Source organism: Centruroides sculpturatus, unplaced genomic scaffold (assembly GCF_000671375.1).
Source record: "Centruroides sculpturatus isolate CEXI.00-Female unplaced genomic scaffold, Cexi_2.0 scaffold87, whole genome shotgun sequence".
Classification (NCBI taxonomy): domain Eukaryota; kingdom Metazoa; phylum Arthropoda; class Arachnida; order Scorpiones; family Buthidae; genus Centruroides; species Centruroides sculpturatus.
In genome coordinates this window covers 206422-223114 of record NW_019384414.1, presented here as the reverse complement: position 1 = coordinate 223114, position 16693 = coordinate 206422, and the positions used below count along the sequence as shown (strand labels likewise).

General features: G+C 28.4%; 2 protein-coding genes across 2 annotated transcripts in view; one reads left to right on the top strand and one right to left on the bottom strand.

Annotated features, from left to right (window-relative positions):
- Positions 1-3684, bottom strand: part of LOC111619115 — a gene marked incomplete at its 3' end in the record, with an annotated part of 8238 nt that extends 4554 nt beyond the window's left edge. The window contains exons 1-2 of the mRNA XM_023360778.1: positions 3558-3684; positions 2135-2294 (exon numbers count right to left, since the gene is read on the bottom strand). Coding sequence (XP_023216546.1) covers positions 2135-2293 — 159 coding nt within the window. The remainder of the gene's footprint in view (positions 1-2134; positions 2295-3557) is intronic.
- A 1538-nt stretch (positions 3685-5222) lies between these two features.
- Positions 5223-16693, top strand: part of LOC111619114 — a 25719-nt gene continuing 14248 nt past the window's right edge. The window contains exons 1-7 of the mRNA XM_023360777.1: positions 5223-6717; positions 6784-7014; positions 7084-7366; positions 7557-7710; positions 9339-9368; positions 9422-10334; positions 10404-10619. Coding sequence (XP_023216545.1) covers positions 5515-6717; positions 6784-7014; positions 7084-7366; positions 7557-7710; positions 9339-9368; positions 9422-10334; positions 10404-10619 — 3030 coding nt within the window. The 5' untranslated portion in view covers positions 5223-5514. The remainder of the gene's footprint in view (positions 6718-6783; positions 7015-7083; positions 7367-7556; positions 7711-9338; positions 9369-9421; positions 10335-10403; positions 10620-16693) is intronic.

Genomic DNA, 16693 nt, shown 5'->3' with positions numbered 1-16693 from the left:
CAACATGTGGTGCAGGAGATTAAATTATAAATTACATCATTTAAAAATTAAGAAAAAAGCTCAGAAAGGTTACATTGTTCGCATCTATCTATGCTGTAAACCTGTACGTTTATTAACTCGTCAATGTTAAAAATTAAAAATTATATATTATAAATATAATTTTATCAATTTTAAGCCGATCGGATTACCTTAATCATTAGATTAACCGCACAGAAGCTGAAATAATAGTATATACGATTATAGGCTGTCGAGATAAAATAGATGAAGATGGTAATTCTTCATCAATCACTGTTAAGCTTAAAGATGGTACTTTTTACAAATTATACTATTTCTTATGATTGATTCTTCTTTAAATTTTAATTAAATACATTATATATTTTTTAAATTATTAAGCAGTTTAATTCTTTTTATTACGTTAAGTGATTCTAGAAGCAGTGAAGTTTATCCCTTTCTCTAGGCAATATTTTAAAAATTTAATTAAGTAAATTAATTATTTATAATTTTTAATAACATTTATATATTAAATTTTAATTTTAAAATTATATTTAAATTTCGATTTAATTATTTAAAAAAGAAAAAAATCTCAAAAATCTGATTTGGAAAATTGCTAAGTTTAAAGATAATGAAGATGAAAAAATGGATATAACTTTTAAATTCGATTTAAATCTGTAATTTAGGTTAAATTTAAGATAATTTCGTAAATAAATATATAACATTAAATTAAATTTACTCGGAATTAAGGATCAATCCGTATGATTTTCTACGGTAATCAATAGAGGCTGGTGTATCCCCCATTTTCATAGCATCCCATAAGATTGATTCTATAAAATTGTTTTATTTTATTATAGAAAACAATTCGAGTTTTAATAATAAAATTTTAAGTAAAACTAAACATAATATTCTATAAAATTAATTATTCATTATTGACTTTATCGATTTTAGGAAACGTTAAATATCATACACACATTGTTTGAACGAGGAATGAAATTTCAAGAATTATTAATAATAAATTTTAATTAAAACATTTTAAAATATCTACATTTAATTAAAATATTTTCTTATAATTTCTTATAATATTTTCTTTTGATTAAAAAATTCTCTCTCTCTCTATATATATATAGGCTATATATTCTCATAATTATAATTTTAAGCATGATTTTTTATAATTTAATTTAATAGTTTTATTATTATAATTATGGAAATTTTATGGTAAATATTTAAATAATTCAGTTATTAATATTGAGCCGATTTATTTTTCTAAAATCTATTATATATTTTTGGAAAATTTATTAAAGATTTTTGCATCGATTTTATTCAATACAACGATATAAATTTAATATAAAAAATGATAATAATATATTTAAAATTTCATAAATATTTCATAAAATATTGAATATTTTATAAGTTATAGTAGCTTAAAAAATTATCTGAAAGTTTTACTCGTAAATCATCCTTTAAAATTTTGATAATACTGTATTTAACTATAAATCTTTCTTTTTAATCATCTTCATCCTTGTTTTCTATTACGCTTCCCAACATCTCTTGAGAGAAGAATAGAGATGTTAGATAACTTAGAAGAAGAATATAAAAAGAATTAAAGACAAGGCAGCTACAGAGAGAAATAATAAAGAACTTGAGATTGTTAGAGAATTGGAAGAATTCTTCTACTGAAAGAATATAGATGATGATGATGATGATAACTTTTAAAGATGAGTATATTTATAACATGCATCATTTTAAATTACTATATTTTAAAATAGATCATCATCTGTACTCTCATTACTCTTCTACGATTGTCTCTACTTTTTCATCTTTTCAATTGAATAGTTTTATTTAAATAATTTTAAAATATAATTTGCCTTATACAGATGATAAGAATCAAAATAAAATATTATTATGCTCTCTTGAAGCTTAAAATTAATATCTTTTATATAAAATAAAAGAAAAACGATGTAATTATTTATTTTAAAATAATTTTCTTAGTCAATTTCTGTATAAATTAATAACAAAATTTTTAAATATGTTTTACCTTATATATATGAAGAAATAATATAAAAATGAAAATTATAATAAATAATTATTAAATTTAATAAATTATAAAATTAAAATAAATATATATATTTTTAATACTAACTTTGTCGATAAATCTAGGAGAAGCAGTTATTCTGGATGAAGGAGAACTTGAAGGATTGCCTTTAGCAGGAGAAGATTTTAATACCCTGTTTCTTTGGTATTTAGGAGATTTGGTTTTAATCGGACGGAGGGTCCTTAGTTTTTTGGAGAAATAATCCATTCTAGTAAATAAATTTATATTTAAATATTTAATTAAATTAACTAAATATACAATTTAATAAATTGCTAAATTTCCGAAGTTTAAATAAGTTTTATCACTTAAATGCAACTACAAATATTTTATTCTTACCATAGACATATTTATCGATTTATATTATTTATTTATAATAATAAATATTAAAAATATCGTATATTATCTACGAAATGTATTATTTTCCTAGCTTATAAAAACTTAAGCAATTTATATTAGGGAAAAAATGATCGAGATACACAGAAATTAAAACACCAGTGATCGAGATATTTAATATTTGGTAAAATTCAATGCAAGGTGCTTTCACTGTATAGCTTCTATGCTTAAGGAGAAGCTACATTTGCAGGAGTTATTGAAAATTTTATTATAATTAAACGTATGTATAAATGATTTATTTTATATTTGATTTAATTTTTATGTTTTATCGAACATCCTACGATAAAAAAAAAATAAATTATGTAAATCTGATTTATTTTCCGCACTAATCTAGTAATAGATCTAATGTTTTTTCTTCTTCTTTTTTATATATTTTCCTTACAAATAACTTTAATAAAAGGAATGACATGACAAAATAGCTGCTATTAGATAAAGAACAAACTTATTTTTCCTTGTGAATAATGATAATTTCGTTCAGAAGTCATCGTAACGATATCCATTTATTAAAAATGTTGTGTCTGCAGTCGTTGAATAAAGACAATAACCAATGACCCAATACTGACAACTCCATTGAGAATAAACAGGGATTCTCGGCTGCAGAACATTGATTGCTCATGCAAATACTTTGCAATAAATAAATCTTCTAGATAATTAATTATTTTCTTTAAAAATACTCTTAAATTTCTTTAAAAAACAAGCACTAAATTTATTTAATATTCATAATTAATTGGAAAATAATGTTTAAACAAAGAAAACAACAATTTATTGGACGAACTTTTTAATTAATTCGCGAAAAAATAAACATTTTTACATACCTATCAAGTAAGATATAATTCATTACTTATATATTAAATCCATTTAAATTTATAAAATTTTATACGAAACGAGAATAAATAAAATATTTTAAAATTTTATATAAGCATTTAAATTAATTAATGTGTAAGATTTTTAACCTTAACAGAAATTTCGACCAGGTGAAGTCAATATTAAAGATGGGGATAAATGAAAATTTTCAGCATGATTATGATAGAATTTGGGGCGCTTATAGATAAAAAACTAAGCTACAATTAATGATTACCTGTACTCGAAGGGTTGGTACTGTACACTACACCATGGATAGCCTTAAGCCTAAACGCGGGTAAAGACAATTTATGGACACCGCTTCTGGGACGGGATCGATAGAGAATGTTAAGCTGCTCTCGGTGCTCGCGCACTTTTGAAGAGCGGCATGTTGCGTGCGCCACGAATCGCAGTTCAACTTGATCTACTGTGACGTCACTTCACGTATACCTCATAACAGGTATCATTACTATAATTAACTGGCAACAGTGATAAGAAATCGCATACGAGATCAAATTCAATTATGGCATTTTTTATTACTTATTGTTATCCGTATTCTTCGTTGAGGAAAAAATACATATATAATATCTAACTTAAAACATCCAAAATGATGAAATTTTATTAGTGCCACGCCTAAAATACGCCCGACTTTGGCATTTAGGCCACGGACAAATTTGATATCATCATCGTTTTGTGTAAGAAGAGTAATTAATTTGACCAGATTCTATAAAAAAAGAGTTTTTTTCTCCTCACTTTTTAAAGGAAAATGTACGAATTTTTCCCTGAGAAAATCTTCTCATCTTATAAAAATATCGCATAAAAGTATTAATTAATTAATGTTTAAATTTATTAACACGTAGAAAAATCTCTACAGATCAGTTTATTATAAATTTCTCTTAAAATTTTCTTTCATTTTAAAAAAATTATCATATAAATTAGCTTATTTATGCATTAAAATGAAATAAAATGTTATAACTAAACGCCAATATAGCCGCTATAAAAGAGACATAAAGAGAAAAATTTATAAACTATCTTATTTGATTAATGTCCTTAGAGATTGAGATATGCATCACACATCATTCTCGATTGTCTCCGTGAGATTTTTATCTCGAATATCTGGACAGGTGACGTGTTAACTCATCCGTGCCCGAACCCATTTTAGGATCTACCGTATAAATTACAAAATTAGCGATTGGTGCGAATAATATTAATTACCTCAGCCTAAATAAAGCTTAATTAATATCATTAAACGATGAAGTAGGCTTTATCATAATATTATTTTTATATATTTTAATTATCTAATTTGAATAATACCGCTCCATCGTCTCGTATAAGTTAGCCATTTCGTCATGCCATCTGACGAGTATTATTCAAACTAAATTTTTATTTATTTATTATTATTTTTTAAATTTTCTTTTTAATTTGATTAATATTAAAATAATAATTTTTATAATGTTTTGTAAATAAAATTTTATTTTAATTTAGTTATAATTTTAATTAAAATTACATTAAAATTTAATATTCTTTTTAATGGTATTTTTAAAATTAATACATTAATTATGCTTATAATGCCTTGTTATATTTAAATATTAATAATTAAATAACATAATTTATTCTGTTTTAATTAATTTAATTTTTTAATTAAAAAAACTGAATTATAATTAATACATATAATTCAAATATTTATAATTTTATTATTTAAATATTTTAAATTTAAAACTTATAAATTTTTCCTTATTTAAACAGGAAATTCTATTTTTTTTATTTTNAACTATATAATGGTAAACAACTATTATTTGCATTCATTCTTATCACTTTTTTAATTACTTGGGTGGAGTTATATTTAATTACAAGCTGTATTTTGCAATATTTTTCAGAAAAATATAATTATTTTAAAGATAAGAGGAGAAAATTTTAGCATAAATTTTATATATCAATAGTTAAATCCTGCATCTACATAAATTAAATTAAATTTGAAAGGTGTAACCTATAAAGTGTTTTTATAGGAAATTTGTATGGTATCATTATTGACAAGAACTTTATTTGTAGCTGTTAAACTTATTATAAATAACCTTGAATGGATTCTGATGTAATTTTCATATTGTTTTTTTTTATTTTGCTTTTTTTCCCCTTCTATAGCTTTTAGTCGTTATCTTGATGTATGGTTCTGAAGGATACAGTTTTAAGTGGACAACATGGCCGAAATCAAATATAAATCGTCAAATATTTTTGTTAATCAGAACAATAATAAGGACCAAATTACAGAAAATGGTGTGGAGGAAACAAAAAATTTACACAGTACGCAGTTTAAGCCACCTGATGGAGGTTGGGGTTGGGTCGTTGTTTTTGCTTCATTTATGGTCAGCTTCGTTGCCGATGGAATAACCCATTCATTTGGTCTGCTGTTCGTGGAGTTTTTCGATTTTTTCGGTGCTTCCAAATCGACTACGGCATGGGCTGGATCCCTATTCTTCAGTCTTCCTTTGTTAACAGGACCCATAGCTAGTTATTTTACCGATAGATGGGGATGCAGAATGGTTACCATCATAGGTTCACTGATCACGACTTTCGCCTTCGCTGCTGGCTTCTTAGCGACCAGATTGGATCATTTAATTATAGCATTTAGTATCTCGGCGTTGGGTCTATCACTTTGTTACGTCGCTTCGATAGTTATTGTGGCTTATTACTTCGACAGAAAGCGTTCGCTAGCTAATGGATTAGCAACATGTGGTGCAGGAGTAGGAACGATCGCCTTTCCTTACATAACTAATTATCTAATAAAAATATATACTTGGAGAGGTACTCTTTTGTTATTAGCTGGTGCGTTTTTAAACATGACGGTATTTGGATGTCTAATGCGCGATTTAGATTACCCTGAAGATTTGTCGTCTTCGTCGTCAGATAATGATGAACGCAAGAGCAATCTTTCAGATAGTCAAATAGAAGAATCCTTAAGTACATCTCTAGTGCAACTTCCGACTTATATTAAAAATAAAAATCTAAATCCTGAAGTAATTGAAGAATTAAGTAGTAAAGAAGGAGGCCATTTAAATAGTCTTCTGGAGCAACATCCTGATCTCCTCAGTTCCTATTTGCAAAACATGGAAGATTCCTTACCCGTTCGAGATATAAAGAGCGGGGATGGCGAATGTCTATCTGGCGTAAAATTAAGACGTCGAGAAAAACAATTAAGTGCTCATCAAAAAGAGCAGCAATGTCCACTTATGCCAGGATTTTATATCTGTCAACGTCATCCCTCATATTTCCGTAATATTCGAATTCATCCCGGTAATTTAATGTATCGTGGAGCCATGTTGAATATACCACCTTATTATTTAAGAACTTCAAGTTGCCCTAATATCTATAAAAATTATTTGTCAGGAAAAATTAAAGGAGAGGTAAGTTGATGCATTTAATATAATAATCTTTCATACATTTGTATGAATAAATATGTTGCTTTTCAGAAATACCAGTTCCTAAGCGGACTTAAAGAACTTCTACTAGATATGGTTGATATAAGGATATTCAAAAACGTTCCTTACACTGTTTTTTGTCTTTCAAATCTTCTCCTTTATGCATGCGCAGATATTCCCTATGTATATATCCCCGATTATGTCGAAGGTTTAGATCCGAATTTAAACTGGGTATCATCATCCCTTATTTCAATTTTAGGTGTTTTTAATACTGTTGGAATGGTAAGATGATTGTTACTTTCTATTTAAATAAGAATTTGTAAAAAGTATTTAAAACGTTAACTTTTGTAGATAATATTTGGATATGTAGGTGATAAATCTTTCGTAGATCCGTCATTGGTTTACGCAATTACTATGTGTGTAAGTGGAATTGCCATAGGCTGTCTACCATTTTTGAAGAATTACATCGGCATGGCAATCGCAGTATCTACTTATGGATTTACTGTAAGCACCAACTATGCCTTAACCGCTTCTTTACTTGTAGAATTAATCTCTCTTGACAATTTCACCAATGCTTATGGTTTGTTGTTATCTGTGCAAGGTATAGCAACCCTCGTTGGACCACCTTTTGGAGGTAATGTTACAATTCTTCATGTTTTGGATCTATTTGTATTAATACAAATTTATACAATAAAATAATATTTTTTAGGATAATACAAATAAAAACTTTGGATTCCAAGTACAGTTCACTCGGCGATCGAATTATCACATTGAGAATTATAGTAAAATATGAATTAACTATTTTTAAATTTAATTTTTTCTAGGTTGGTTATATGATACATACGGCTCATACGACATACCTTTCTGTACAGCAGGAATCTGTACACTTCTGTCCGGCCTTGTTGTATTACCTTTATGTAAGAAGCTGAAGTGGAGAAAAATAAACTCGACGAAACCACCCACATCCGAAGATGTAATATGAGTTATTTAAAGCGATGCATTTAGTTCACTCTTAAAGATTACAAAGAGTAAATTATGGTATTAAATTCGAACCTTATATCGCAACTAAACAATGCTAAACAGTAATAAATAAATTCTATTTTAGATTCACTGTCGAAGATTTCATCTTAACCTCAATATGAAGAAATGTAAATGAAATCTTGGGTTTTAAATATTTTGGGTAAATAAAATAAACCAGACGTGAATTTCTGTTAACGTTTTTTTCAACCATTGTGTAAAATAAATATGTATTTTAGTAATAAAATGTAAGTTATTTACGATACGTATTATTTTTTTCAGTAGTTTTTAAAGTAAATGTTTTGCATTAAGAGAATATTCATTTTAAAATGTTAATTTTTACGGTTGCGCCAATGTACAGATGTGATTTACACGTGGTTAGCATTTGGTAACATCCGTTTCTGTATTTAGAAACCTTCAAACTAGATAAACTGGAATGTAGCGTGAAAAATTTATGTAATTTATACGATTAAAAATAATTTTTAGTTCAAGTTGACTGAATACATATGAATTTTTTTTTTAATGGAGTAAATCCTTAAAACATCCATATTTGAAAAAACAAAACAAAAATATTAAATAATGAACTTTTTTAAAAATTTATTTACAAAATAAATGCTTTAAAATGTGTGAGAGAGATTGCGTCATCAAATCAATAACAACCATACGTTCTCGTTATAAATTGCAGTTATCGTTGAAAACGAGAGTTTCGTCATTGCCTAATTACGTTTGGTATTTGAAATTATTAACGTCATTATATAATAATAATTTCTCAATATATTTCAACTACATACATAATTAGTAATTTTTAAATATTTCGAAATATTAATGTAAATTTTATTTTTAAAAAATATTTCCTTTATTAATAAGCAAATACAACCGAACAAGTCGAATAACGAAATTCTCGTTTTAAACGAGAACTAATCATTTGACATGATCTTAATAATGTTCAATACAGAATATAATTAGTAATTTTAAAATATTTTGAGATTTTTACGAGCTTCAAAATTTGTTATAACAAATTTTTATACATCTTTAAATAAAATTTGAAAAAAAAAATTAAATTGCTATAATCTTAGAGGGCGCGATTTATTAGAAATGGCGGAGGTTTGTTCAATAAGAACAATGTTTATAAATTTAAAATTTTAATTCAAATAAATATATAAAACCTCGTGGTACGCATAAATAACAGTATATTATGTTTGAAACAGAATAAAATTTAAGTTTTAATTCAATTATATGCAATTTAAATCAAGGTAATATTGTTGATATGTTTAAAATATATAAAATGGCACAAAAGTTAGTTAACCGTGGTTTATTTAAGATTATATTTATGAATATGACACTTAAGGTGAGTTTAGAATGGCTTACTTTTTTCCTAAACTGTCAAAGAATTATACAAATTATTGTAATGATACAATTGGTTACAAGATGATAAATTTAGACTTTACGATGGTTAACTGACTTTTGGGCAATCTTTTGCATTACCTAACGATTTCCTTATACGTGGTAAATTTGTGTGCTAATAAATAAAGATAAATGAAGTATTTTTAAACGCTTAAATGCGTTATAATGTTTATTTGTCATTACAGAGAATCATTTATGTTTCTTTTTGATTTCAGGTAAAAGTTAACGTTCTTTTAAGTTTAGTCAAAATAATGATAATTTTTGTTTGAATCAATAAAATGGAACCAGAAGGCAAAATCATATCTAAAATTCCAATAGATAGTGGATATGGATGGGTAATTGTATTGTCATGTTTTGTAATAAGTCTTCTAATCGCTGGTATATATTCCTCTTTTGGAATACTTTATGTTGAATTTTTAAAATATTTTGGACAGGGTAAAGCGATTACATCCATAATTGGTTCCTTTTTCTTTAGTCTTCCGCTTTTAAATGGTCCTCTTGCTAGATTTTGCGAAAACAAATGGGGATGTCGACTCACTTGTATTGTTGGAGCTATTATATCAGGTTTTAGTTTCTCTGCTCTATATTTTGCTAGATCCATTACCGATGTTATCATATGTTTAACATTATGTGGTTTTGGACTGTCTCTCTGTTTGCTTTCTTCAGTTGTTATTTTGATAATTTATTTTGATAAGAAATTTTCTTTTGCATCAGGACTTTCTGTATGTGGTGAAGGAATTGGATCTTTTATATTTCCTCCTCTAACAATATATTTGTTAGATACTTTTGCTTGGCGAGGAACTGCTTTAATCTTAGGAGGTATCTTGCTTAATTTGTCTGTTTGTGGTTGTTTAATAAGAGATGCTGGATTTTATATTAAGAAAACAAAGAAAAATCCTCCTGAAACAACCGATGATGCAAGGATAAATGTAAAGAGACCATTAGTTAGAGGGTTTTCAAGCGAACCAATCGTAAATCCATTTCATTCTTCAAAAAATGTTATCACGAGTACTCATTCACTGCAAAAATCAATGAATTTAATTGAAACAAATAGTCTTTCAAATATACGTCTACGAGGAAGCCATTACACTATTAATGTTTTAAAATCACATCTTGGTAGAGAATCAATCATAAAATCATCTAACAACACGGCGAGATGTAAGAAAATCAATAGAATGCAGGTAATCTCTATAGGATAGATAAAACTTTATGAATAACAGATTAAAGTTTACTTATTTTTTATTTTTTAGGAGATCAAAAAAGCACTTCGTGAATTGAATAAAACATTATTTACACTTTTTAAATATAAATCTTTCTCGATATTTTGCTTATCGAACGTTTTGCTCTATGCTTTTATCGAAATGCCTAATATTTATTTACATGATTACGCAGTTGGAAAAGGCTTCGATGAAAAAAAATCAGCCTTCCTTTTATCTGTTATTGGCCTTCTAAATACAGTTGGAACGGTGAGTTATTATTAAGCAGTTCTATAGGGTGTGCCAGAAAGACATGATGGTTTTTAAAATAAAGTAACACTTCAGGAGAAAGGGTAAATATTTATTGCTTTGAACAGATACATTTTTTTTTTTTTTGTAAAGAAAAATGAATGTTTATTACTGTTATGTCTTAAAGGTAACATTTTGTAAATGGCCACCTGCAAATTAAAATTTAAAACTCAAGTGTTTCTGGCGCATCCTGTATTTCATAAGCAGCAAATAAATTTATTAATTTTGCAAAATATATTACATGTATGATTCATAATTAAAATTTTATTGCATTAAAAATTAAAATAATTAACTTTTTATTTAAATCGTTTATACAGATTGTGAAAAGTACAGGTAAATCTTTGAATTATTTACACAATTATGTTTTTTTAATTTGTCATTCTTTAAATATAAATATTTTAGGAAGATATAATTACATTTAACACAAATAAATTAAACTATGATTTATCCTTCTGCTTCTATTTCGTTTTTTTTTTTATTTCAATATATAACCAGTTCAGACACCGTTATTTTCATATCCATATCCAGTTCAGACACCGTTATTATCATATCCATAGACTCCAAAAATACTAGCCGATCAACAACTTTATTTTACCCAGATGCATTTCAGAAATTACAATATTTTCCTCCTCAGCGGGGTTTTTTCAATACAAGCTAAACAAGGCACAAATAACTTTTCCAATACACTCACGGTTAGAAATTTTCAATATTTCAACCGTTTTTTACTAATTTCCATAATAAAATCATGTTTTTTCCTGTGTTATTTTCCTTAATCATACATACGCGTATTATCCACAATTTTTGCCGTCAGTACCTTTATTCGTTATTTTTTTTTATCTTATTCATCAACATTCCTACTACAACCGGAGTGTTGGTGAATGAGGTGAAAAATAAGATGATATTCTGTTAATTTAATTGAATCGTATTTGCTACCTCTAGCATTTATTTCCCCCTCTCATAGAATCAATTTTACTGTTTATAAAGGAAATTCGACAGCGAGAATTGTAAATTGTATCTTTCATCTACGTTATAACGAAACGACATGACGTCTAAAATCGTAGAAGACTTACACGATCTCTGAAAATTCTGTTATGTAAATTGCCTCCGTAAATAGTTCTCACGCATTCTTTCCATTCTGCGTAACACATTACGCCCAATGACTCCATTACTTAACGTAGATAAAGGAAAATAATGACTTCTGATGAGTAGTAATCAAAGACGAACATAACGCGCTTAGACTATCCACCGGACAAGTCTAAATGTGTATTACTACTACACATTTTTGACATAAACTCGGGCCAATCTGAATTTTCGTTCTTGCAAACGGTTTTAACTTTACGCCTGAGTTTAAACAATCTGTCCATCGAGTCTCAAAATCTGTCCTTGGAGTCTCAAAACTCGCTATTTTGAGACTCCAAGGGCTGATATAAGAATAGCTAACTCTAATATACAGTTTCACGTTATTCTAAACTGTTAAATAGGCTACTTATAGATGTTCTAAGATGAGGATGATCAGATATTTCACCGAAATTTTTTTTTTTTTTTTTTTTTTTTAATTTTATGAAAAGTATTACCGTTTTGAAATATGCAGCAATTTGATTTATTTGTAAAGATGGTACCGAGTTTTGTGAACTTTAATGTCTAATGCGCACAATTTTATTAATAAAATATATTTAACTAACAGTGTTGCTCGGGCAAAAAGTAACGATAGCGAAAATTAAGATTATTAGATTATAGCCAATCTTATCCGTTTTTACCGGGTGCAAGAATTAGGTTCACCCTCTTCCGAAACTAATTAGAGAATTTTTAGATGGATCTGAAAACATGTTCGATTTCTCGTAAAACACCCCGCATTTAAAATAGTACAGTAAAATTCGGAGTAATCCTTTACCCTCCCTCTCCTCCGCGGGGGAAATTTCGGAAAGTCTGTTCTTTGTCTACATTCTCATGACGTAGCCTAACTGTGTACTAAATTTCAATTTTCAACTCCTAACGTTTGGGCTCTACGCTGATTATTATTATTATTATTATTAACCCATCTCGATTATAAGATTTGAATGCTAATGAATAATTAAACAAAGTATAGTAACGATTACAATGTAAATTGATATTCTTTTTAAAATAACTTTTTTTTTTTTTTTTTGTATACGGCAATACATGTGGGTAATGCCGCTCAGGAGGACTTTCTGTGGAAAGCTGGCTCCTATTTAGGTGTAAAAACGTGAAGAAAATCGGAAAAACACTTGGCCAGCTTATGTTTTCCCGATTTTCTCCATGTTTGAACCCATGATCAATTAGTCAATTACAAATGGTTCAACGGTTTTAGCCACTCGGCCTCTGGGTAGGCTTAAAATAATTTGAACTTATCAACTAAATGTAAGTTTTCTACAACTAACTATAAGTTATTTCTTACGCTTTTTATTACGAATAGGAAATGTATAATAAAGCAAATAAAGAAAATTATTCCTTATTATCAATATCATTAACGTGTAATCGTAAGCAATAAAATAAATATATACAAGTACAGTACAACCGAAAATATTGTGTATTTCTGTTATAATAGGTAGTCCCGATTTACTATGGTGATCTGTTCTGGGATTTTCCACGAGTCAAACATAAAAATAATAGTGATAATAAGGTATAGTTTCCAAAATATTGCATATGTATGTACTGTATATTATAATCCTTATTAGGATACGTACCGCATTACGTAATCCGTGTTATGTATTCGTTATCGAGTGTACAGTACGTATCGTAATACAATACAATAACGTTGTTAATGCATGTTTTATTTTAAATACAGTATTTAATATTTTAATTAATTAACTATAGTGTTTTATTAACAAAGTTCACAGACACAGGCAGGTATTTAATCATGTTTAAAGAAATTACAAATTATAGTAACGGAGTATTGAAATTTTCGTGTGGGATTGATTTTACTTTTATTGATTTAATTTAACATTCATTTTAAATAATATTATTATCTAAGAATAAAATGATAGTCTAGGAACGAGCAACTCCTCATAAAGTTTTTTTTTTTTGGGGGCGATTCGAACACAAGTTTTAGTTAAATATGAATAAACTAACGAATTATTGTCGTATTTATTGCCTATTATAAATTAAATTTAACATTTAATTGTTGTACCTTTACAATTGTAATTGTTGTGGGATTAGTTGTAGTGACGCATCCAAAGAAAAATCTCAAAAATTAAAAATTTTGAATTAACCTGTGCAAAATAAACAATATTTGCCATTATAATTGTTTTTAAAAACAAATGTTTTGAAGGTCGAACAACAAAAAAAATTACTTTTTGTGTTAATGGGAGAGCTGTAGCGCCCCATGGATCCGTCCATGATTGGCTAGTGCACTATGTCATTACTAGATTTTATTATTATGTAAATTATTGTGGGTAGTTCAACAGAAGTCGGCTACAGGGAGAGTAAAAATTCCGATTCCTGCAGTGTAGCCAATGTGAGGGGCCTACACACTGGGAGGAAATCCTCTGAGGAATAACTGCGCAGGCACATCCTTAAGGAATTGCAGAATTTCTGTCTCCCACACATGTGAACCTGTTCTCAGAATTGAAGTTAGTACCTAAAGATTGGCACAATTGAGGATGGATGAAGAAACTTATTTAAATTTGTTATCGTTGGTTATACCAATCATAAAAAACACTACTATATTTTTTAAAAATATAATAGTGTTTTATATTTTAATATAATAAACTTATTACAACAGTTTCTTTGTTAGCATTTGGCTCAATGTCCTTCTATTTTTTGATTAATCGTGAATAGGCAATTTTGGTTTTGTCATGATAATCTTTATTTTTAATACGCCAAATGCATGGTTTAATTTTTCATAAATCTTTATAAATTCTTTCAAACGCTCATGGGACATTGTTTTCAATCAGCTGCCTCACAACTGAACGGAAACGACGTCACACGCCAAAGCTGTACAGTTTCCTCCACACCCAAATAGGAATTCCTGAAGGCCAGGGCTGCGCAGTTATTCTTCAGAGAATATCCTCTTCGTGTATGGGCCCATTTATAAACACATACTGAAGCGGTGAACGAAACAGCAAGAATACAAGCATAGTGACACATAATAGCAAAGAAAACGTTTGAACAAGTTTGATTTTTCTATTTTTATCGTCATTCACACGTATAGATTTAAATGGATATCGACTCATTTCCGGGGACAGAGGGTCAAAAACAGGGACTGTCCCGGAAATCGGGGATGGATGGTCACTCAATTTTAGATAAACTGAGTGATGCTGCATTTTGTCCAAAATATAAACCGTTCGAAAATATGAATGACACTTGTCCGGATGTTTATGTAGTTGTGCACGCAAATGATTAAATTAGCTATGTATACGTCTACTTTTATTTAAGAACATTAAAGCTCTACTTTTATGCTTAATAAATAACAAATTTTATGGACTAATTTTCTATTACTAGCAAATCCATAGTTTTGGACGTAGTTCTCAGTCGATTTTAAAAGTCTTTAGTATATGTATGGGAGTACATCATCCTACAGAACTCGTATTTTGCTGGTTTGCTCAGCGTTTAGTTATGAGTTGACCTTTTAAAGGAGTGTTGTGAGGTATGCGCTTGTCAACTGTGGCACTTTTTCGTCGTTGTAGATATTTTTTATTGTTCTTTGAAATGTTTTTAAAAAATAGCGCAGGTTTTAAATGAAAATATTTTATTTATTTAAGTCGACTTTCTTATTTAAAAAAATAATGGGATTCCAAGTACAGTTCACTCGGCGATCGAATTANCGAAAGTCTTCCTGGGAGGCACCTCGTTGGCAGATCACCCACGTATTTCATTACCTCATTCCACTAAACCAAACCTAAATTACATTCCTAATGTAATATAATTTTTCAAAATTAACGTGCATAGGGCCATGTGAATTTCATTGAATTCCGTTATGTAAATCTAAGAACATTACAGCTAAATATAACATTAAATAATCATTTTTATAAGTATGTTCATTGAAGTGCGTAACTCTAAATTCAATTGACAAATTGAAATTCAATTGAATATATTTATAAATTTTTCCATTCTTCTAAAGCAATATTTCTCCTGAACCTTTCCTTAAGGCCATGACACACTAGGCGATTTCTCTCCGGGAGACATGTCTCCAAGCGACATAAACCTGTTGACATTCGCCAATGTTCCGACACACGAGGAGACAAGTTGCCGGAGTTATACTATATATATATATTCTTTAATAGTGTGGTTATACCGTAAATCGGTTCTTACGATTGAATTAATTAAATTAAACATCTTGTCCTGTCAACCGCCGACAAGCAACTGTCCTCCATTTTTATTTTTGTGTTGTAAACAAGAGTTGTATTCATGTGATAAATCTACGCGCGCTCATTGGCTACACCGATTGACAGGGAGACTTTTTGTATCCTAAATTCAAAGCGGTTTGACTCCTCTCCCACAAAAATCGCCTAGTGTGTCATGGCCTTTAGGAATCATTCTAAAAGACTTTGTTTTAGTCAATTTTTTCCCCCTAAACGCTCCTAACAAAATGTAAATAAGAACACATATTATACTTATTATCATTTGTTCACGATATTTAAAATTAAGTATTTATTTATTGGGTTGCAATTTGAAAGAATTGTCCTATAAATTCCTACTGTCGTTCGTTTGTCGTCTTTCCTTAATCTCGAGAATGGAGTTAGTTAGATGAAAGACGAGACTAGATATGGAAACATTAGGGACAGGAGGCCCCGATTAATTATATACGAATTTCCGGTCTATATCGGAAGTAACATGATTTCAATTCAAAAATTTTCTTCCGAAAGATGTTAGATAGATGATCGGCACGACTCTGTTGTTAAAGGAAAAGTATGAGGTACAGGGGCAAATCACTACTAATTTAAGGTGGAGAGCATATATTTTAAGTTAAATAAATTAAAAATATGATAAAAAATTGCAGGCCGGCATTTTGACGATGTCACAATAAATAATTACTCGTTTGTTATAGATCTTTCGTCTCAGTGTTTTTATCCATAGAA